Source organism: Podarcis bocagei (genome assembly GCF_964188305.1).
Source record: "Podarcis bocagei genome assembly, chromosome: 3".
Classification (NCBI taxonomy): domain Eukaryota; kingdom Metazoa; phylum Chordata; class Lepidosauria; order Squamata; family Lacertidae; genus Podarcis; species Podarcis bocagei.
In genome coordinates this window covers 91,013,718-91,038,043 of record NC_138127.1, presented here as the reverse complement: position 1 = coordinate 91,038,043, position 24,326 = coordinate 91,013,718, and the positions used below count along the sequence as shown (strand labels likewise).

General features: G+C 45.1%; 1 protein-coding gene across 2 annotated transcripts in view; it reads right to left on the bottom strand.

Annotated features, from left to right (window-relative positions):
* TTC7A (tetratricopeptide repeat domain 7A) overlaps nt 1-24,326 on the bottom strand; it is a 192,311-nt gene that overhangs the window by 139,340 nt on the left and 28,645 nt on the right. For both annotated transcript variants that reach the window (XM_081188507.1, XM_081188508.1), the window contains exons 6-10: nt 23,495-23,573; nt 19,241-19,401; nt 16,923-16,986; nt 7,016-7,153; nt 5,657-5,740 (exon numbers count right to left, since the gene is read on the bottom strand). In XM_081188507.1, the coding sequence (XP_081044633.1) occupies nt 5,657-5,740; nt 7,016-7,153; nt 16,923-16,986; nt 19,241-19,401; nt 23,495-23,573 (526 nt within the window). The remainder of the gene's footprint in view (nt 1-5,656; nt 5,741-7,015; nt 7,154-16,922; nt 16,987-19,240; nt 19,402-23,494; nt 23,574-24,326) is intronic.

Here is a 24,326-nt window from a genome sequence, read left to right as displayed (position 1 = left end):
TCTCTTCTCCTTCTCCTTCTCCTCCTCCTCCTCCTCCTCCTCCTCCTCCTCCTCCTCCTCCTCCTCCTCCTCCTTCTTCTTCTTCTTCTTCTTCCTTATGCCAGAGACTCCAGAACACCCAGAGGCAGATTCTTCTGAGGGATTATCCCCTCCACAACAGGGACGTCACATTCCCCAGCGCCTGCTTGGCCAGTGCAGGCCACACAAAAGGCAGGAGAGGTGCCAAAACAGAGGAATACCCTGTTAAGGTTTCCTCCACAATTCAGGGGACGTTAGCCCAAGAGGGACAGAAAGCCTCACATGCTCTCCAGACCTTCTACAGAAAGTCGATGACATACGTTGCGATCCAAAGGCCTGCAAGCTTGGCTGACCCTGCTTGGTACTTGACCAACGCCCCCCTGGCATGTTTATTGTGGACGAGGAGGAGGGGGAAGGAGAGGTCTGGTCAGGACGGCAGAGGACGCCAAGCAGTGGCAGCCCCACACCATGCTAGACTGGCAGGTGGCAGCTGAGGGGGACCACCAGCGAGAGGGAATGAAGGAGAGGGGAAGGGATGGAAGGAAAGGAGAGTTCGCTCCTTCTCCCTTTTTTCTATTATCACTTGTTCCAGGCCAGGCTCTTCCTCAGCCGCACAAACAGTGACACAACTACCATTTGGGGCCAAAACTGGACAGGGGACACTTATGTTCAAAAACAGGAAGATCCTGTTTTCTTAGGGACAGGTGTCAATCCTAGCCCTTCTCCATTTTACATGCAAACATGGCAGTCTCATGAAAAGCAACACGTGTGTCACAGTGAACGTCCCACGGGCTTTTCACCCGAGTTGGGGACATAAACCCAGCACTGGGCCTAGTGCTCTATATCACAACAGCAGACTGGCATGAGAGCCACTTAAAATGTGAAACAGTCACCCAGGTTAACAACCATCTCTGAATACCAATGCGCTTGGCACATCGTTTTTTAAACAGCAAGGGAGCACCTTGCCTCTGCACATCGCAGACCTTTTCCTTTTTAAAAGAAAAAAAGGGAAGGACATGAAAGTCCAATGAAAATGGTGATAACGGATTGCAGAGAAGCCTCGCTGTACTTTCCCTGCCCGACGCTCTGCCAAAATTTACAGCAGCACAGCAAACATCAGCTGGGAGCCGTTTGATTCTCTCGCCCACGCAGAGGCTCAGAGTAACCAAGGCATTGGCGAGAGCAGAGCAGCTCTTTGCAAAGCCTCCCCTTCACTCCTTGCCGTGCCCAGAAAATATCTCAAGCGTCAATTAAGGGAGGCAGAATGGCTGTCTCCTTTGCCTATGGGCCTGCGTTCGCACACAGCCAAAGAGAATCAGAATTAGAGCCTCTTACAGAAGATCAGATCTTGTGTTCTCACTGTCAGTTGCTCCAGAATAACTACACAGAGGGAGAGCCCTGGTGGATCAGACCCCAGGTCCACTGCTTCCAGCATCCTGTTCCCCTCACTGGCCAACTAGATGCCACCAGAACAACAGACCATTCCAGCTATTGTTCCCCAGAGGCTGGTATTTCAGAGACACAGTGTCCCTGGCCCTAGAGGAACCATGAAGCCATCGTAGCTGGAAGCCATTAGTAGCCTCATCCTCCTAAAATTTGACTAGTCCCCTTTTGAAGTCATCTAAGATGGTAGCCAGCCTTTTCCTCACTTCATTTAAAGCACACGGCTTTCCCCCAAAAAAATCCTGGGAACTGTAGTTTGCTGAGAGTTGCCAGGGTACAACAGATGCTACAATCCCCAGAGCTAGGGATTTAACAATCAGCCCCTTTTCCCAAGGGAACTCTGTTTTGAAACATAGGAGTGATTCGTGCCACTAAGCTATGAGTGATCCATGTTTATAGGCAGGCATAAACAGCATAGCATGTATGCATCCCTATTCATTATACACGGCAACTTATCCCCTTCAGACCCTGTTTCCTGCCTCCGAGATCGACTGGCACTTCTTCCGTGTGTGCAAGGGACCAAAGGCCTGGTTCTGATTGGCACCAGCGACCCTCACATGGCCTTGCAAGAGAAACATCTTCACACAATTCTTACTCAGGGACCTCTGAGCCTGGTTTAAGTGCCCCCGCCACTTTTGTTCCCATGTCTGGATCCTGTGTGGAAAGCTAATGTAAGGGAACTGACATCAGAGCAAAAGGCAAAGGAGAGGCTCCCAGATTCTGCAGGAGAAGGTACCAGCACCAGGGGGAGACGCAGCTTGGTAGAGGAGGAAGGAAATCGACGTAACACAAGGGATCAAGGGGGGCAAATGGGGGAAGCGGAGGGAGAGCTCCGGGATTCTTCCCTGGACATCAGTGAGGAGAGCACAGGTCCTCCACTGCCCACGCCCTCCCTGCGCAGAAGACTCCCGCGCAGTGAGAGGCGGAGACGACTGGGAGTCAAACAGCTTTTATGCTGGAAAAGGTTTAAGAAACGCCCACAGACAGATTCTGCTAGCGACTGAGGCAGCCACGCTGAGATGGGCTGTGCAGTCAAGACGGTTTAACCCAGGCAATTAAGCCCCCTAACGGGGACAGTTTACGCACGAGTAACTCAAACCCATTACAGCTAAGTATAAGGGAGTTGGGCTTGGAAGAAAGCTAGCCACTCTCCATCCTTATTTCCCAACTACCCTCCTGCCTAAAAACTTGACAGTCCTTATGGAGAGCTAGAATTTGGACGGATCTGATGCAGATTACCCTGGCAGAAGCTCTCTGGTCTGGCTCTGGTCTGTGCCGGGATTGGAAGCTGCTGAGGAGCCCCTATGTGTGCCACCTGGACTTCTATCGCAACAATTAGAAAAGCCAAGAGATTTTTTGTTAAAGGTAAAGGTAAAGGGGACCTCTGACCGTTAGGTCCAATCACGAACGACTCTGGGGTTGCGGCGCTCATCTCGCTTTATTGGCCGAGGGAGCCGGCGTACAGCTCATGTGGCCAGCATGACTAAGCCTCTTCTGGCGAACCAAAGCAGCGCACGGAAACGCCGTTTACCTTCCCGCCAGAGCGGTACCTATTTATCTACTTGCACTTTGACATGCTTTCGAACTGCTAGGTTGGCAGGAGCAGGGACTGAGCAATGGGAGCTCACCCCGTCGCGGGGATTCGAACCGCCGACCTTCTGATTGGCAAGTCCTAGGCTCTGTGGTTTATATTTTTTGTTAGTAGTTATCAATTCACTAGCTCACCTGCAAACTATATTCAGCACATTTCATGATACGTGCTGTTCATAGTGGGGAAAAACTGTATACCTAGAACAGGGGGCAACCTGTTTTCTGTCAAGGGCTACATTCCTTCAGGAGTAATGTGGGGGGCATGGCGCACATGGTGTGCCCCCAAACCTTGTTTTCTCTCTCTTTCTAGCATCTCCTCACTTGCCCACCCTACAGGCTGCTGCAGGAAGAGGGACAGGCTACTCTTCCCATAAATCCGAACTTTCAAAATTAGGCTGCAGGTTGCAGTTGATTGAGAAAGTACAGCCTTTGTTCAAGAAAGCCAAAATGCCATTATAAAGTATGAATACGGATAAACCTTTGCATCGCACTAACAGGTTGACCAGCAAGAGAAAATTGGTGTTATTTTTCTCCTTTTACGAGCGCTTACAATGTGGTATTTTTACCAAGCTCAGGTTGGACAACCTACGCCTTTTTAAAATGTGTTTTTTTGGGGGGAGGGGTTATAGGGTTGTTGTTGTTATTTTGATTATGTATTTTGTGGTTCTGTATTTTGATTTTATTCTGCGAACCGCCCTGAGACCTGCTTGGTATAGGGCAATATATAAACCCAATAAAGAAATAAGAAATAAACCACAGCAGAGTGGGGGGTATCATGGACAGAGAGGGTCCAGGACACAAGATGAGAACAAGGGCTGATCCTCTGGTTACTCTTTACAAGATACTAGGTTCAAAGATTTTGAAGATTTATGGGGCAATTGAAGCACTTGTCATGCTGTGTTTCCATCATGTCACATATTTATTCCCGGTGCTGCAAGTCTGAAAGTAAAACCTCGGGATGTGGGCTCATGTTTCTAATGAGGTCAGGAATTGGCTGTGGCAGAGAGACAGGTGAAAAGAGATCTTCTGCCTTGGAAAACCTCAAGTGCCTTTGGTGGTCTGGAGAGATAGCATCCTCTTTCCTCCCTGCCCCCATCCCTCTGGCTCTCTGCCATCAAGCTGCAGAGTATGATAAAAGCCCTAGTCCACACGTCCTGTCCCTGCCATTAGTGAGATGACAGCATTGCAGAGGATAGAGCAGGAATCCTTTGGGAAAGCTTCAGTGCTAGGGCTGAAATACTTCACAGATGGAGAAAGAAATTGCTTCTGCTCAAAGTATCAGACACAGAATATTTACAGATCTTGGATCAATTCACAGAGATCATGCCATTTAGCTTCCAGAATATTTAACAAGATTAAGGAGGAGACCAGGACATCTTTGCAGTATAAAAAGCTACCAGTGTGGTGTAGTGGTTAAGAGCGGTAGTCACGTAATCTGGGTAACCGGGTTCGCGTCTCCGCTCCTCCACATGCAGCTGCTGGGTGACCTTGGGCCAGTCACACTTCTTTGAAGTCTCTCAGCCCCACTCACCTCACAGAGTGTTTGTTGTGGGGGAGGAAGGGAAAGGAGATTGTTAGCCGCTTTGAGACTCCTGAAGGGGAGTGAAAGGCGGGATATCAAATCCAAACTCTTCTTCTTCTTCTTCTTATATCGTAGCCAAAATTATTTAGTTCACAAATGTTTGTACTTCAGCAAAGAAAGGCTGTGCTCCAATTATATAAAGGTAAAGGGACCCCTGACCATTAGGTCCAGTTGTGACCGACTCTGGGGTTGCAGCACTCATCTCGCTTTATTGGCCGAGGGAGCCGGCGTACAGCTTCCGGGTCATGTGGCCAGCATGACTAAGCCGCTTCTGGCGAACCAGAGCAGTGCAGGGAAATGCCGTTTACCTTCCCGCAGGAGCGGTACCTATTTATCTACTTGCACTTTGATGTGCTTTCAAACTGCTAGGTTGGCAGGAGCTGGGACCGAGCAACCGGAGCTCACTCTGTCGCGGGGATTCAAACCGCCAACCTTCTGATCGGCAAGTCCTAGGCTCTGTGGTTTAACCCACAACGCCACCCTTTGGGCAACCCAATTTGGCTTTGAGAGTTAACGTACTCAAAATGCCACAGTCAAATGGAGTCAGGGAGCAGGATTCGAAGTACGAGAAGCAGAAACAAAACGATAACAAATGTAATAGAGGCTATGTATTGGATGAATGTATGGTGTACAATGCAGCAGGAAAAAGGGTGGGAACAAAAACATCATGGAGGGAAGCGTGGGAAGTCAAAATGCCAAAGGGAAATAATATTAAAGTTGAAGTTAATACGTAATTGTTTTTGGGAATTCAATGAAAATCTAAATTAGAAAGGGGGGGAAATAGAGTTAACACACTCAACCACCTGAGCTCAGTATTGGAAGAAACTGTGATTAGAATAATACTTTATGCACCTATTAATCAATATAATATTACAATAATACTCATACTGGGCCCATTTGGGGGAAAGGATAGGATGTAAACAACAACAACTGTAGTTCAAATTACCATTTGCTTTGGAAAATTGAGTATAGATAATGGAAACTTTTCCATGAATGTAAAAGTTCTTTGTGTTTGTGCCTTACCTTGCCACAAGCTGCCATGGAAAGGGCCAGTTGATACCATAGGTGGAATTCACCAAATGCAAGTTTCATTGCTCTCTCCAAACACTGGGGAGAAAAAGAAGAAAGCACAAGTATTATCATTAGCAGATTCTCAACTTTTGTGGAATTCATTACCAAAAGGTGGGGGGAGGGGGAACCTAGTTTTTTTTTCTGTTTTTTTTTCAGTGGGATAAAAAATTGTCTATCTGGGATAGTTCAGGTTTTAGCTGCACAGGAGACAGCCTGATCTGGTGGGATCAAGTAAAGTCTCTTGGGTGCTGCTGTTAGCCCTTCCCACTGTTTTGGAGAACACATTTTCATCAATATATTGGATCTAATTCTGTTAAGTTGCCCCCCCCCCATTTTTTTTGTTTATACAATTTTTATTAAATTTTCTGTTTTACATTTTAGAATATTCATTTAAACAACCATAAAATCTCAATGACTTCCCTTCTTCTCTTTCCATGGTTCATTTTGCATAACATGAATCCCTGCATATTTCCCATAAACTAAACCATTCAGTATTCCATTGTTACATCCATCAAAACTTATTTACACAGTTGACTTTATCTTAATGCTGCCAGCTTTTTCAAGTGTGCACAATTTCCCCCCACATATTCAGTAAACAATTTCCAATCTTCTTTAAACGTATTTTCTTCATGTTCTCTTATTTTATATGTTAGATCCACAAGCTGGGCACAATTCCATAAGTTTAAGTTGCCATTCTTCTTTGCTTGGGACCTTGCTCGTTTTTCATACAGTGGTACCTCGGGTTAAGAACTTAATTCGTTCTGGAGATCCAGTCTTAACCTGAAACTGTTCTTAACCTGAGGTACCACTTTAACCTGAAGCATCTGCAAACCAAGGTACCACTATAGTTGTGTGGGAGAGTAGGAAAATGGGAGGGTGGAATGGTGCGACCTGGAGGAATTCTCCTGCTAGCAGGTGAGGATACAGCGCAACATTTTGTTGCAGGCCCCACTCATATCAGCTGATAGCCATCCCCACATCCCACAACAGCAAAATTTCAGAAGTGAATTACGCTCCTCGTATCACTGCTGCGTCGTGGGAAGAAGCCGCATTACAGCAGCTCCCACGTTGCCAGCGTTAAGAAAGGTGGCCTTAGGAGTCTCCCTCCTCTGGAGTCATGGGATGTATTGCACACGGCCCCAGGCAGAACATGTGTACACCCATAAATGTTTCAGTAAGATGTAGTGCCACTTGGATACACTTCAGCAAACGTTATAAGCAAGCTGGTGTGTGTTTGGAAGAACATAGAGTGCTGCCTTGTTGTTTTGGGGGTGATAAAAAAAAGACAGAAGAAAACCTAGGAGTAGTTACCTCAGAAAGCATGACATACTGCCCTCTTCTGCCCAGTGTGATAGTTAGAAGATCGTAAACCGCCGACGCATCCTGGAGGCTGATGGCTCGGTCGTCTTTCTGCTCAGGGGCCCGGCTAATTACTGCGTCCTGGTTTGCCTGGGAGTGAATTCAGAATAAAAAGAGAGGTCAGGAACGAGCGGAGACAGCCAAGCGCACCTCAGAAAGGTCGCCAGCCACGCACTGCATGTCCAAGCAAAAGTGCCCCTATCCAGCCCCCTGTGTTCATCTGCAGGAAGCTAATTTGGGAAGGCAGAATGCATTTACAGAAACGCTGGGAGACGATTCCCTCAGATTATCTCTCAGAAACCTCTAGAATGAGAGATGACAAGAGCCCCACAGCGCCAGAATACTTCAAGGCCCGGGGCCGCACTTAAAATGGTGCGCCCAATTACCGTATTTTTCGCTCTATAAGATGCACCAGACCATAAGACCATAAGTTTTTGGAGGAGGAAAACAAGAAAAAAAATATTCTGAATCTCAGAAGCCAGAACAACAAGAGGGATCACTGTGCAGCAAAAGCAGTGATCCCTCTTGCTGTTCTGGCTTCTGGGATAGCTGCACAGCCTGCATTCGCTCCATAAGATGCACACACATTTCCCCTTACTTTTTAGGAGGGAAAAAGTGAGTCTTATAGAGCAAAAAATACGGTACTTCAGCTGCCTGCAACTTTACAACGGCAACCTTTTAAAACGAGGCAAAACAAAAGAATACTCCTCCACTTTCCCCCACTTTTTAAAGATGTTTCGCACTGCAGCGTGGCTGCAGAGAGTCCTCCTCAGGTTAATGTTGGCTTGCAAAGGAATACGTTGCTTAAAACATACTTATTTGTCTGGTCATATGCAAACCCTTGAGTGCAAACAGTTCCAAAAAGATACAGGTAGGTAGCCATGTTAGTCTGCCGTAGTCGAAACAAAATTTAAAAAATCCTTACAGTAGCACCTTAGAGACCAACTAAGTTTGTCATTGGTATGAGTTTTCGTGTATCTGAAGAAGTGTGCATGCACACGAAAGCTCATACCAATGACAAACTTAGTTGGTCTCTAAGGTGCTACTGGAAGGAATTTTTTTATTTTGTTCCAAAAAGGGCAGCTATGAACACATAAGAGCACCATCCTGTTCCCAGAGCAGCCAACCAGATGCCTCTGGGAAGTCCAATACAGAATAAGATAGTGACAGCCCCCTCCCACATTTGTTACCAGGCATTAAGAGACATGCTTGCTGTCACCCAGGGGTAGACTTCAGCCACTGAAACCTCCATGTATTTGTTTGTTCCCCTTTGTAAAGCAATCTAAGGCATGAGCAGGGAGAACATCGCTTGGGACTGTAGAGCCACATGAGGAAGTCCTGGCCAGGGAGCTTGATGAACAGAAGTGCAACAAATAAAGGTAAAGGTAAAGGGACCCCTGACCATTAGGTCCAGTCGTGACCGACTCTGGGGCTGCGACGCTCATCTCGCTTTATTGGCCAAGGGAGCCAGCGTACAGCTTCCGGGTCATGTGGCCAGCATGACTACATTGATATAAATAATATATTATTGTTATTATTATTATTATTATTATTATTATTATTATTATTATTATTCCAAGGAGCTCAAGGTACAGTACATAGTTTCCCCATGTAATCCTCACAACCACCCTATGAGATAGATTAGAGAGAGAAAGGGAGAGGATGGCAGGCCCAAGGCCACTGTGGGAGGATTCTAACCCAGGTCTCCCCAGTCCAAGATCCTACTCACAATACCACATTGGACCTCAGACCCACATCTCCTGTTATTTTGCAAAAGTCTCAGAAGCAGTGGAAACAGAAGCATGAATTGCACTCCCTCTCTGCCACTCTTTCCTTACAATGTCCCAAGGCAAACATTTGAAAGCCTTATGAAGAACGGTTGATGGAGCTGGGTATGTTTAGCCTGTAAAACAGGAGACTGAGAGGAGATATGATAGCCATCTTCAAATATCTGAAGGGCTGTGTCACATGGAAGATGGATCAAGCTTGTTTTCTCCTGCTCTGGAGGGTAGGACCCAAACCAATGGCTTCAAGTTACAAGAAAGGAGATTCCGACGAAACATCAGGAAGAACTTTCTGGCAGTAAGAGCTGTTCCACAGTGGAATGGTCTCCCTCGGGAGGTGGTGGACTCTCCTTCCTTAGAAGTTTTTAAGCAGAGGTTGGGTGGCCATCTGTCGTGGATATTTTAGTTGAGATCCCTGCACTGCAGGGGGTTGGACTAGATGACCCTCGGGGTCCCTTCCAATTCAACAATTCTATGAAATTACAGCAGCATGAACTAAGGGCACACTGAGAAATGGGTTCAGTTAATGGTCCATGAATAACCATAGTTTAGAGGTCCCAGGCCCTAAGGAAGTCAGACTATCTTCCACCAGGGCCAGGGCTTTTTCAGTGATGGCTCCGACCTGGTGGAATGCTCTGTCCCATGAGACTACGGCCCTTCAGGATTTAACCTCCTTCTGTCGGGCCTGTAAGACAGAGCTATTCCGCCTGGCCTTTAATGTGAATTCAGCCCGATCTTTTATTTCCCTTCCCTTCTCTTCCCTCCTTCTCCCCTTTTATGAAGATTACCCGCTCTGAGACCCCACAGCTAATTCTCCCCTGGCCTCCTTGCTGGCCCAAGGACTAATTCAGCCAGCTAGTCCTGGTGACTATCTAATGCTTATTGGATGGAGTTCCCCCAAATTGATTTCTGAACTTTGAATTTTATTGTTATTCATGTTTTTATACTGTATTTTATGCAATTTTACAATGAAGTGTTTTAAATTTGTTGTTAGCCGCCCTGAGCCTGGTTTTTGAACCGGGAAGGGCGGGGTATAAATAAAAATTTATTATTATTATTATTATTATTATTATTATTATTATTATTATTATTATTATTATTATTATGTAAAATCCCTGCACTTGCAGTTAGCGGTGGAGGACAAACGAAGCTGTTTCATTCCTACTCAGCTTTGTCTAGAGATGGAGAAACTGTGTCCCTCCAAAGGCTGCTGGACTATAACTCCCATCAGTCCCAGCCAGCATGGGCAACGGCCAGGAACCATGGGAGGTTGAGTCAAACAAAAATCAGATTTCCGATCCATTAACTATCCTGATTGGCAGCAGTTTGCCAGAGTTTCAGAGAGGAGTTTCTCTCGGTCTTACCGCACCTAGAGATGCAAAGGACTGAACCCAGGGGCATGTAAAATAGATGCTCTATCACTGGTGGGTGGGCATGTCCCCCCCCCCAAAAAAAAGTCATTTGAACTTGTCAATTCACTCTGAGCAGAGAGAGATGAGCAGGAAATGGATTCAGAGCCAATTCATACGCTCACTCCTCAACTGTTCCCAGAGGTGTGGCTATTCTTTATGCCCTAATACAAGAGGAAAGTAAAATCTATTGAATGAAGGAAAGCTTTTTTTCCTGGGGGTTTGATCTTCTGCGGGCCATAATCAACGGCACTTTGTCACGGGGCGTTCTTTGAAAAGGAAGATTTAAAAACAGCACTGGGGAAAGGCAGAGGTTTGTGGAAGGATGTGCATAATCAACCTTGCTGTCAATTAAACCTTTCCACACATTGCATACCACGCTATTAAAAAGTTTCTGCATCAGTAGCTCTGCAGCCGCATTTAGTTGTGAAAAATAGCTGCGCCGAACAAGCCCCCACATATTCTGAAAGCCAGTAATCAACTTCGCATCAGAGTCAGCTATTTCGGGCATTTGTCAGTGGGCCAAACTAGGAATTTTAAAGTGATGCCTTAGCACAGATAGAATACTCACCCGAACTAGTACATTACCGCAAGCTTTGGGCTTACAAAAAACGGGGACAGGAATACATGTAACTACAAATATCGCCTGTTAGCGCTGCAATAAAAAGGAAGTGCTTTCTATTTGATCCAAGCACAGGCAATGGTGCCATACACCAAATGCAGAAGGGCCATGGCCTATTATTATTATTATTATTATTATTATTATTATTATTATTATTATTATTATTATTATTATATTAAATTAAATTTGTATACTGCCCTTCATCCCTAGATCTCTCACAACATAAAAATACAATTTAAGTATCACTTGCACAAATAGTGTTTCTTCTTTTGACCATAATCACTTAAGAAGGTTGGAGAGTGGCTGGATCTACATACAGGGGGAAAAACACTATAAATAAGCCAGAAATTAAATCATTATAACAATACTTTAAAAAACACACAACCCTATGTAAAAATGCTGTAGAAAGGTTTTGTGCTCTCTGACGTTATCCGGTGTTGCATGTTTATAACACATTCAAATCACTGCATTTTGACTAATGTAGCTGAGCGCTACAACTACGTTGTGCAACTATATTGTACAACTGTGAGGTTTTCCTCATGGTTGGAGTTGTCCGAAACTTATTTATTTAGCGAAACTTCATAGTAACACCTTACCTATAAGGTCACATATCACTAGAGTGACATATGAATTTGCCAATTCTTAAACTTTGTACCCAGGACTCTTTGAGATTCCTTTTCTGGTGCTTACAAGAACATAAGAAGACCCTGGGAGATCAGGCTGATGACCTATATAGTCCAGCCTCCTGTTCTTACAATGGCGCCAACCAGATGCCTGTCACAAATCCACAAGCAGAACCCTCTGTGAGCGTGGTGACCATGTAGCTCAGAGGCAAGGGCACATGCCTTAGATGCAGAAAGTCCCCCGTTCAGCCCCTGACATCTCCAGCTAAAAAAGGATCACTGGTGGGGAGACTTGTGTCTCTAGGACACTGGAGAGCAGCTGCCCATTAGAAGACACAATGCTAGGCTAGATGAACACACAGTCTGAGCTGCATGCAGGGACGCTCACAGGAGAACCCATTTAGAAAAAACACAAATATGCATATATTTCAGGAATACGTCACTGGACTGCTTCCAAAATTATATTCCATACTCACAGGGTGACCTTTCAAAGCAATTATGTGAGTGCTCTACATACAGAAACGTTATGCAGAGATGGTAGCTTGGCAGAATCACCATATGGTGCCTCCAGCTTGGAGCCGAGTTGCAAATTCTAACCAACGGCAGACAAAAATGAAAAATCCTTCCCGGGCCCCCCAAGGCGGATAAGAAGGAAGCCAGCAAGGCAGACCACCGAGCACCCTCTAGCACCTTCAAAATATGATTCTACGATCATCCTGTGATTCTATGACCGTCACCACATCCTCTGGCAGCAAACTCTGTAGTTTAACCATGCGTTCGGCTGTCCGATTCAACACACGGAGGGGGGCGGTGACGTAAGCCGAATGAGCTCATTCAGAGCACAGAACTAAAGGGCACTGTGACATAAGAGTGAGTGAAGTGATGATTGACAGCGTGGAAGTGGGATGGGATGTTGGGTGGAGTGAGAAAGAGTGACAGGCAGAGAACATGACATTTGGAGCTGTGAGGAGACGGGCTGTGAGTGGAACGGAGGGGAACAGATGAGAGAGGTAACGGGAGCAAACGTACAGGAGTTAAGTTATCTCGGGATAGCATCAGAATTATGAGTGGCTCTGTATAAAACCTCTTTCATTTTAGAGAGCTTTGATACTCAGCTCTGGAATAAATAACAATATTGAAGCTGTTAACATGCTTCACTGGAGATTACCCTCTGCTCTGAAATTATCAATTATAACCAAACACATAAGTTCTTGGAAGAGAGTGTTCTCACCAGGGCAGGCTAAGGCTATTTTATTGTCCCCTTCCTAGCCACCAACCTGCACCCTACATCTTGTTTGCACTAGGGGTGTGTGGCATGGGGTGGGGGTTGTTCCCTCCTCCAACATTTCCCTCCCCTGCCCAACAAAAACCAGCCTCCTTTCCCCTGTTCTACAGAAGTGAAGTAAAAGCATTTGTTGTAGTTCCTTGGGTGGAATGAGGGAGCGGAGCTGCAGCTGAACTTTCTTAAAAATAGCATTTACTCCTATTTAAAAAAAACAAAGACCAGAAAATAGGGTTTGCAACAAAATTTTGCAGGGCGGATTATGCCTGTTCAGGGTTTCAACCATTTTCTTCTCTTCCAGAACACTCTGTTCCACACACACCCCTAGTTTTAAACACTTATTCATATACCAAGTCAGTCAGCATTCAGTGCACACTGAGCGTGCTCAGTCCTCATAGGTGTGTCTCTGATTTATGCACACTTTTAGGGTCTCCCCTCAACCTGAATTATTATTATTTTTTTGTACTTCTGCAAACCATAGAACTATAGAGTTGGAAGGGACCCCAACGATCATCGCGTCCAGGCATAGGCAAACTCGGCCCTCCAGATGTTTTGGGACTACAACTCCCATCATCCCTAGCTAACAGGACCAGTGGTCAGGGAAGATGGGAGCTGTAGTCCCAAAACATCTGGAGGGCCGAGTTTGCCTATGCCTGATCTAGCCCAACCCTTGCAATGCAGGAATCTTTTGCCCTTGAGTTTCCCAAAGCTTGTTGAGATGCATGCAGATTCCGGTCTTGTTTTGGCTGCATAATGATCCACAGCAGAAAAAGGGAAGACACTGTTAGTTTGTAGAATTCTACCCAACTAACCCAATAGAGCCAACAAAGAGAATGGAGCATTAAAAATTCAAAATAAAACAAAGAAGAATTGGGAGTGTGGAAGCTACAGGCCAGTTAGCTCAACACCTGTTCTACGAAAACTGGTGGGAAGCATTGTTTAAGATGGGATTCCATGCTAAGGACTGTAAGAAAGGAATAAAAAATAAAACTGCCGATATATCCTAATGCCTTTATACAAATCTCTGGTGCAAACTCTTGGAATACTGTGTACACCTCTGAAAGGCTATTGCGAGGCTGCAAGTGGTACAACAAAAGGGGGTGACCAAAATAATCAAGGGAGTGGAGCAATTCCACTATGGGGAGATGCTGCAATATTTGGGACTTCCTAGTTTGGAGAAAAGTTAAGAGGAGACATGAGGTAAGATGGAAGGCTTTTTTTCAGTCAGAACTTGCTGGAACTCAATTCTGGCACCTCTCAGGTGGGTACCATTGCCTTTCTAAGAGAACAAGGGAGGCATTCATGGTGAGCTCCAACACCTCTTTCTCTAAAAAAATAGCACTAGGGGGGGAGTACTTCTTCACACTACGGAATTTGTTCCTACAAGAAGTAGTGAGGGCTACCATCTTGGATGGCTTTAGAAGAGGAGTAGACAAATTTAGGGAGAATAAAACTATCAATGGCGGCTAGCCAAGATGGTGATGTTCTGCTTCTTTTGATGGAGGCAGTAGGTATCTGTTGCTGGGGGTCATATGTGGAGATTCCCGCCTGCACTAAATGGCCTTTGGCCTGATCCAGCAAGCCTCTTCTTCCTGTTCTTACTCAAGCAAAAGGCAACAGAATTTTTTTTGCAGTCCTGCTTCCACCACCTTCCCTCTTTCTCAGACTTTTTTCCAGGTCAAATCCCATCTGGCCATTTAACTCAATAATAAGACGGTGATAAATGATTCCCAAACTCTGCTACACTGGGCACACTGTTTATTAGTCTTGGCTACAGGCAGTCTGTTTTCCAATTCAGCTGAGGGAAAAGAGAGAGAGAGACAGAGAGAGAGAGAGAGAGAGAGAAGGCAAGCCAAATTACTCTGCACCACTTGTGGTGTGTTTTGTTAATCTACAACATGACTGGGAGATGCCACACTGAGGGGAACACGTTCTCTTGCCATTAAAAAAACCCAAACCAAATTACAGCCACAATGGCTTGGGTGACAGGCTTATGAACTGCATCAAAACTGAGGGACAGATCTTCATTGTGTAAATGAAAGAATTTCAAAATAAAAATGCTCAGGGATGAGGGTTCTGGGAGAAAAATGCTGACAGAAAAATATTCCTTTCCCAGCTTAGAGACAGCTCTGGCTTATATTCAGCAGCACTAGAAATCCTGTTGAAGAGGGAGGGTGACTAAAACAGGCCCAGGAAAGTTTTAAGGTCAGCTCTTAATCTACCTGCACTTGGGTTCCTCAGGAATAGACACTGAACAGGCATCATGAATTATTGGTGGATTGTTAAACAGATGTTTTATAAAAACCCAGGCCAAGGCACACCTATAATTAGCTATCAGCTTTCCAACTTTTACCTTCAGATAATTAATGTTTCCTAAACTTGGGCCTCCAGCTGTTTTTGGACTACAGTTCCCATCATCCCTGACCGCTGGTCCTGCTAGCTAGGGATGATGAGCCTGTAGTCCAAAAAACAGCTGGAGACTTAACTTTGGGAAACCCTGCCTTAGAGGAAAGGTGGGGTACAAACGCTATTTTCAAAAATCCACAGAGGTACCCCCTACGCAGCTGTCTCAGAACTCCTGCACGTCGCATAGGCTTCTAGGGGATGGACCAAGGCACGAAGGCCAGCCCAAGATGCATGCCACCTCAGACTGGTTAGGTTATTTTGGCACCTGAGCCATAAGAAACACAGGAAGGTGCCTCATACTGTGTTAGATCATTGGTCCATCGGACTGGAAGTGGTCCAGACAGAGGTCTTTCTCAGCCCTACCTAAAGATGCCCAAACCTGTTACTTCTTCACACAGTTCGTATTTAAATGATGGAATTCGCTGTCACAAGGTACAGTCTCAGCACCTGGTATTCAAAGGCATACGGCCTCCAATAGTGGAAAGAGAACATAGCCATTGTGGCTGGTAGCCATTAATAGCCTGATCCTCCTCTTTTAAGGCCATCCAAGTTGGTCATCCTCCTCTTTTAAGGCCATTGCTGCATCACTGAGAGCCAGTGTGGTGTAGTGGTAAACAGCGGTAGACTCGTAATCTGGTGAACCAGGTTTGCGTCTCCGCTCCTCCACATGCAGCTGCTGGGTGACCTTGGGCTAGTCACACTTCTCTGAAGTCTCTCAGCCCCACTCACCTCACAGAGTGTTTGTTGTGGGGAAGGAAGGGAAAGGAGAATGTTAGCCACTTTGAGACTCCTTCGGGTAGTGATAAAGCGGGATATCAAATCCAAACTCTCCCTCTCTCTCTCTCTCTCTCTCTCTCTCTCTCTCTCTCTCTCTCTCTCAGTGAAAGCAAATTCCAAAGTTCAGCTTAGGCGCTATGTGGAGAAGTACTTTATTTTGCCTGTTCTGAATCTCTCAACATTCTTCATGGGATGACCACAGGTTCTAGAATTCTCCACACTGTGCATAAGCTATCATGCCCCTCACCTGTTACTCGCCCAAATGTTGTAAACTTCAGCCTTAAGTGAAAAATCCTGTTAAATTTGCCTTGTAGGGCACTGTGGATTTACTTGATTTTACTGCGTATTCTGCTGTTCAAAACTGCTTGTTTTTTAAGTTGTATTTCCTTCTTATTTTGTATTACATTGGTTTTAGGTAAGCCACCTTGTGTATTTGTTGTTAAAAAAACACCCCAAGCTATAAATCAATAAATCATCAGCACCAAAGCACCAAAGATCTGTTGTTTGTCACCTGGTCCACTCTGGGCGGTTTTAAAATAAGGTTCATATAACACAGTGAAGAAAAGACTTCTTTTTAATTAAATAAAAATTAAGCCTGTTTTGCAAAAGAAAGAAAGGGGGGGTGATGATATTGTTCCTATGCCACGTTAAGGGTGACTCACAGTTTTCTATTAAATTTCTCAGACTGCTCGCTGAACGTTTGCTTAATCTGTCATCATTGAGCGATGCTTCGAAAAACAAAAACAAGTGGCAGCTCTCTCTCTCTCTCTGCTGTATTAAAAGACAACTGCTGCTTTCTTCTCCACTGAACAGGCAAGATTTTGTGAACAGGAAGCCAGTTTGCAGATCGCAAAAGAAACCTGGAAATGCCATCCTGAAAATACCAAGTATTATCCTAATGATTATTGCATGCTTTCATTATTACCCTTCTTTATAAGTATTCCTATCTGGCTTACCATAGATTCACTGATAAGGAGGAGGAGGAGCGCCTCTTCAACGTTGTCATGGGGGCTGTAGATGCTGAAAGACAAACAAACCTGTTGTTTTAATATAAGCAACACCAGCAGCTCACTCATGGGACACTCTTGTTAACACCACCACAGGACTAGTAACTTGAACCGTCTCATGCATGATTCATACGTTATATAACCGCTTCTTCAGGCCAGGATGACTAAAAGCAGCAGGGTGTATCCTAAGAGAAAACTCAGCCCTGACTCAAGCGAGGCAAAGCTGTTTGGTTAGACACAACTTCTACACATGAAGCAATTTCTCTCCTGGGCAAAAAACAACAACTCCAGATGACAAGTTAAGTTTTCACAGATGGGATATTAAGAAAATGGTAATAAAACACAGATTGTACGGGGCCCACAGAGACCCACAACCAAAGACCTGCCTGTAGTTTTGAGCTAATATCTGAAATCCAGCACAAACCTCCTCAGCTCTTTGCCATTCCTCCAAGACCTTCGTTCCCTAATACACATCTCCCAACCCTCCAACTTCAGACCCTGAGAGCTAACACATATCCTTTCCTGTTACTAGATTTTTTCCTCCTCTAGCCAAACTGATCTTCTGCTTCCCTCATGGTGCCAGAACCTCAATAACTCAAGGACTACTCTTTAAACATGAACCTGCCCAGACCCTGACATAATCTTCTGAGGCCCTTCTTCGTGTGCCTCCTCCTCGAGGTCCAGAGAGTGGCAACACGAGAACGGGCCTTCTCTGCAGTGGCTCCCCGTCTATGAAATGCTCTCCCCAGGGAAGTTAGCCTGGCGCCTTCATTATACACCTTTAGGCACCATGCAAAAACATTCCTTTTTAACCAGGCCTTTTAAAATGTGGCTCTTTTCAGGGGTTGCTGTTATTGGGCTGTTGTTTTTATTCTGATTATATATGTTGTGATCTTTTCAGTGAGCCTCCCTGAGACCTCCAGGTATAGGGCAGTATACTCAATCAATAATAACAATAATAATAACACTAGTAAAGGTAAAGGTAAAGGGACCCCTGACCATTAGGTCCAGTCATGGCCAATTCTGGGGTTGTGGCACTCATCTCGCTTTATTTGCTGAGGGAGCCGGCGTACAGCTTCCAGGTCATGTGGCCAGCATGACTAAGCCACTTCTGGTGAGCCAGAGCAGCACACGGAAACGCCGTTTACCTTCCCACCGGAGCGGTACCTATTTATCTACTTGCACTTTGGCGTGCTTTCGAACTGCTAGGTTGGCAGGAGCAGGGACCGAGCAACGGGAGCTCACCCCGTCGCGGGGATTCGAACCGCCGACCTTCTGATCAGCAAGCCCTAGGCTCTGTGGTTTAACCCACAGTGCCACCCGCGTCCCTTATATTTTTTGTTAGTAGTTATCAATTCACTAGCTTACCTGCAAACTATATTCAGCACATTTCATGATACGTGCTGTTCATAGTAGGGGGAAACTATATACCTAGAACGGGGGGGGGGGGTGCAACCTGTTTTCCCTCAAGGGCTACATTCCTTCAGGAGTAATGTGGGGGCTTTCAAACTGCTAGGTTGGCAGAAGCAGGGACTGAGCAACGGAGCTCACCCCGTCGTGGGGATTCGAACCGCCGACCTTCTGATTGGCAAGTCCTAGGCTCTGTGGTTTAACTCACAGCGCCACCCACGTCCCTCTAATAATAACACTAGAGTATCAGAAATCTGTGAGGGATTCTTGCCCACTTCACCTGTTACTCCCATGGAGTGGGTAAGTCTGGGGAAGGAGGCTGTAGGGGCCTTGCATTGAGTCCAATTCCCACCATTGCTCCTCCTGTCTTTGCCATTAACATGTTCACCATAATGTCTGCAGCAGGGAGGGTATTCCTGCATGTATCGGCTTTTGGAACAATACAGAAACTGGGCCAAAAGGTTATCCAAATGGCACAGGGAGTCTCCGTTCATAGAGAAGTTCGTATTGAAACTCCCTCTCACCTCTCGCCACTGCCCAAGTTATGAGAGACATGGTGTTGGGACCGCTGACAGCTGAGGGAGGACACATGTGACTTGGGGGTGGAGCTAAGGGCCCAGTTCCACAGCTCTTGTCATCACATGACTCAGGCGTGAAGAAGGCTTCTTTCTCCTTCGGTAAGTGAACTGAAATCGACAGGGCATTGCAACCAACACAGCCAACGACTGCGAGGGTTTTGCAAGTAGCATACAAATGAACAGTACTAGCCAGCCGTTGCTAAGTGTCTTGACTGCCTGCCCTTTCATGTTATTTTATCTGGCCCTGGATGTAACAGCCCCAAAGAACTCTATACGCACTTATCTCCGGTGTGTAGCTGCAGTCTTCGGCGAAGGGTAGTGCAGATGTACAAATTATCCTCTTTGTTCATGAACTCGGGGAGAGGATCAGATAAGGGGCTCCAGTAACAATCTTCGCTCAGGGAGTGCAGGAGCAGCTCTGCCAACTGCTTGGCAGCCGTCTGGAGAAGAATGGACAGAAAATGAGGGAAACATGTTTTTTTTTAAAGCCCACAGTGACACCTATTTGCCTACCAGGTTGATGATTCAACTTGCTACGAGCCAGTACACATGATACGTCGGATCTGCATCGGATTGCTTTTTTAACTCGGTCAGGATGGCCACACACGACTCACCTTTCCAGCTGTCTCAAGTACGCATAGAAATGCTTTGCTTTTGGGTATGGCTTTCGTTCTTAGGATTCTCAGCTCCAGTAGTATATATGGGTAACATTTGTGAATGAGTTGTTCCGCCTGGCCTTTGGCTTGGAATCAACTTGATCCCCTCCCCCTCTTTCCTTTTTCCTTTCTCTTTCTGTAATGGAACTCCTATTTGGGGACTTCCCTTGGCTTTTTTCTGGCTCACATAGGACCAGAAGAAGAAGAAGAAGAGTTTGGATTTGATATCCCGCCTTTCACTCCCTTTAAGGAGTCTCAAAGCGGCTAACAATCTCCTTTCCCTTCCTCCCCCACAACAAACACTCTGTGAGGTGAGTGGGGCTGAGAGGCTTCAAAGAAGTGTGACTGGCGCAAGGTCACCCAGCAGCTGCATGTGGAGGAGCGGAGACGCGAACCCGGATCCCCAGATTACGAATCTACCGCTCTTAACCACTACCCTACACTGGCTCTCTGGATAGTTGGCGCTGGTGAAGACTTAACGTTCTCATCCCCAAAAAAGTTTTTGATTTGAGTTCCTACTGAAACGAGGCTGCATTTTTAATGTTTTAATGTCATATTTTAATCTTGTTTTTAAGTTGTATTTCAGTCAATTGTTTTTATACCTGGTGTCAGCTGCCCTGAGCCTGGTCTTGGCTGGGGAGGGTGGGATATTATTATTATTATTATTATTATTATTATTATTATTATTATTATTAACAATTTTAAGTGGGACCCATGACACAATTCACAATGTGGAACACCAGCTAGGAAACAGAGAGTTCAACTAGCTCAGGCTATTTTTCCATCCAGCACACAGTTCTCTACTCCAACGGACAGAACCACTCCTGTGTCTCAGCCAGGAGTCTTTCTCAACAACTGATGCCTTCTCCTTCTCCTTTCCTTTTCCTTAAGCTGCAGGTTCTAGGTATTGAAGCTGGGACTTTTGGGATGAAAAGCATGTATTCTACACTGAACTGTGAACCCTTCCCCTATTTAGTCTCACACTGCAAGAGTCATCTAGTCCAACCCCGCCCTGCCCCCGCAATGCAGGAATGTTTTTCCCAACATGGGGCTCGAACCCGCAACCCTGAGATTAAGAATCTACTGCTCCACCAACTGAGCTACCACCCTGTGATGGGTAAACTATGGTTTGTATTGTTCTTTGGGGGAAGCCACAATAAATAAAGCCCTACTTTCTTTGAGAGAGTGTCTGTGTGTGTGTGTGTGTGTGTGTGTGTGTGTTTGCTTTACTGCACATTTCACTAGCAGTTTCAATTACTTTCGCTTTTGTTATGAATAAAACCAGACAAATTGGAATAGCCCAAGTCTTTGATTTATATTATAACAGTCTTTGGCAAAAGAAAAAATAAAAGTGTGGGGGGGGAGCATTATTATTGCTTAGAATACAATGCAAGTAAAAGGCATTCACAGATTGCCATGTAGTATTCCAAATTAATTTAATTGTATGCTTTGTCACGTTAATCCTATCTAAAAAGCGTTTTTTGTCATTGATGCTGTTAAAAATATTTTGAAACCGAATTAGCAATACAATATTAAAACCGAAGTCTTCACCCTTCGAAATAGCCCAATAATTTAGAAGCAATTACATCGTCAATAATTTGAAGAAGTAGCATTTCAAACATCATGATAAACCACGATTTTGAGATGTTGAGAACAAGCCGCACTCAGCACTGGGCTCCCACTTTTCCCTGATCTTCCTTCATCATGGCTGGCAGGGAAGCTTTCATTCCCATTTTTGATTAACCACGGTTTAGCGTTACATCCAAACCCTACACTGTGGTTAATCTTAGAACACTGACTTGGAATCGACCTCCAACGCCCTGCATCAGCTTAAAGCATGGAACGAATTATAGTTTCTTGCTATTCGTAGTTTGAAGTTAGCTTGGTTTTGGGGGTTTTTAAAGCAATAGTTAAGATCAACCACCATTTGTCAGGATTGGATGAAATGATAGGCTGTGGTTTATTTAAAAAGGCTTCTGAACATCTCTCAGAGGCACTGGAGGAAGACGGGGGAGACTAGAGTGTCTAGGTGTGCATCGTAATTTCAGCTAAGATCCGGTAATGGGAAACTTTTGGTGGTCCTGCTATTCCTTAGACTGGGAGCAAGTGGCGGTAGAAGCCCTTTAAACTACAGAATCAGCTTCCTAGTACTTTACTCAGGGTTTTAAAGATTATGTAGTTGGATAATGACAACACTTACATACCTATATACTAGCCAAGCACATATGGATTTATAGTTGCTTGCATATATAGTGACATAATACAGTAGTACCTCCGGTTAAGAACTTAATTCGTTCTGGAGGTCCATTCTTAACCTGAAACTGTTCTTAACCTGAAATACCACTTTAGCTAATGGGGCCTCCTGCTGCTGCGGCGCCATGGTGGTACAATTTCTGTTCTCATCCTGAAGCAAAGTTCTTAACCCGAGGTACTATTTCTGGGTTAGTGGAGTCTGTAACCTGAAGCGTCTGTAACCTGAAGCATCTGTAACCCGAGGTACCACTGTATACCTTTCATTTTTGTTCTATATTTCTTTATATTACTACATTATACTTTATATTTCTACACTATATATTTCTGCATTATTTTGTTCGGTTTAAATACCCTCAATAATTATTATTTTTTTAAGATTAGCTTTCTTTTATTATTACTGTTTATTGTTCTAATGCAGATTCTTGATTTTATCCAGTACCCCATAGTTTTATTGCAGCGTGATTTTACTCGTGTTGTTAATTTTGTTTCTGTGTACCTCGCTTTTCAAGAGTAATAATAAAAAAGCAGGCTGCAGGTTTCATTACTTAAACTACTGTAGGCTGTTGTCAGGCTGATTTATAATGCAGAACAAATACCGCCTATTTGCAGTGCAGTTGGATGCTGCTGAAAGTAGGTGAGGCCATCACCCTGAGAGACTAGGAACCACAGGGAATTAAATTCCCATGTTGCCCAGCTTTCCTGGGCATCGCAGCACATGTCCACAGCAGCATCCCAGCTTCTGCAAACCACAGGAACTACATTTTTCATGGCTCCTGGCATCGCTTAATGCTGACCCAAAGTACACGGAACCCTAGTATGGTAGTTTCTTGGAGCGCTCCTTTCTGTCCCCAACCCACCTCAATAAGTTTGGGGAAATTAGGGGCAGTGGGAAAGGCTGGAGAATCTCCACAGCCAAAATGGATCCGTTTCAGAATCAAACTCCATCCCCCCCACCTTCCTCCCACATGCCCACATACACCTTTCTGCCTATTACAGTGGTACCTCGGGTTACATACGCTTCAGGTTACAGACGCTTCAGGTTACAGACTCCGCCAACCCAAAAACCGTACCTCAGATTAAGAACTTTGCTTCAGGATGAGAACAGAAATTGTGTTCTGGCGGCGCGGCAGCAGCGGGAGGCCCCATTAGCTAAAGTGGTGCTTCAGGTTAAGAACAGTTTCAGGTTAAGAATGGACCTCCAGAACGAATTAAGTTCTTAACTCGAGGCACCACTGTACTGCATTTTCTTTTCACAAAATTGCAACATTCACAGAGCTCTTAGACAAAGCTGAAGAAAACAATTGAGCATTAGGCTGAAAAATGCCAATCATAAGGAACGTATTTTGTCACTGGATTTTGCAATTGCGCTCATGTGGAAAAGAACCTAGTAAGCAAAACAGGCATGCAAAAGTCAGCCTAAAATCAGAACTTCTCTATACGGGTGTTTCCCAATTCCAATTCCATCCAACCTTGTTATCCCATTAAACGATGAAAAATTGCAAGGCTGGACTCACAGTCCATAGGAAGGAATAGTACTAAAGAATCCCAACTGTCTTTTTTCCCCTTCTCCTTTCCTCAAATTGCCATCTGCTAAATGAAGGGCTACCTCATCTCCTGGGCTTACCATTCTGAAGCTCTGGGTAGCCTTCGTTTCCATGGTCCGCAATAAGTCTCGGAGGTTTCGTATTCCTTTTACGATGTTGCTAAGAGGAAGGAAACGGCAAGAAATGTAAATTAGGGCTGATTTGATTGTGAACTAACACGATGAAGAGAGAGAGGGAAAAACAGAACATCTCTGACATTTCAAAAAAAAAATACCCAATCATTGGGCTAATCGTAATAAAAAAACAAATGAATGAGACCTTAGAAGGATAGCTCATCCCAGATGGTGGAATATGAGACGGACTCTGATGAGTACAGGAGACATTTGGAAGCTTTTCCTGCATCCTGTTTTAAAGCTCTTTTGAAGGATAGCATCTTATCGCTTTGTCCTTGGCACATAAGATGAGGTTCAGTGGTTCAAGCAGCAGTCTAGGAGTACAGACTTGGACCCACACCTCCACTCACCCATAAAGGTCACTAGGTGATCTTGGTTGGGCCAAGCTCAACAGCTTAAGTCTCTTCTACCTCACAGTGTTGCCACGATGAAATGATGACAAAATGATGATAACTACTCTATTTAGAGGGGACACGGGTGGCGCTGTGGGTTAAACCACGGAGCCTAGGACTTGCCGATCAGAAGGTCGGCAGTTTGAATCCCCGCGACGGGGTGAGCTCCCGTTGCTCGGTCCCTGCTCCTGCCAACCTAGCAGTTCGAAAGCATGTCAAAGTGCAAGTAGATAAATAGGTACCGCTCCGGTGGGAAGGTAAACTGCATTTCCGTGAGCTGCTCTGGTTAGCCAGAAGTGGCTTAGTCATGCTGGCCACATGACCCAGAAGCTGTACGCCAGCTCCCT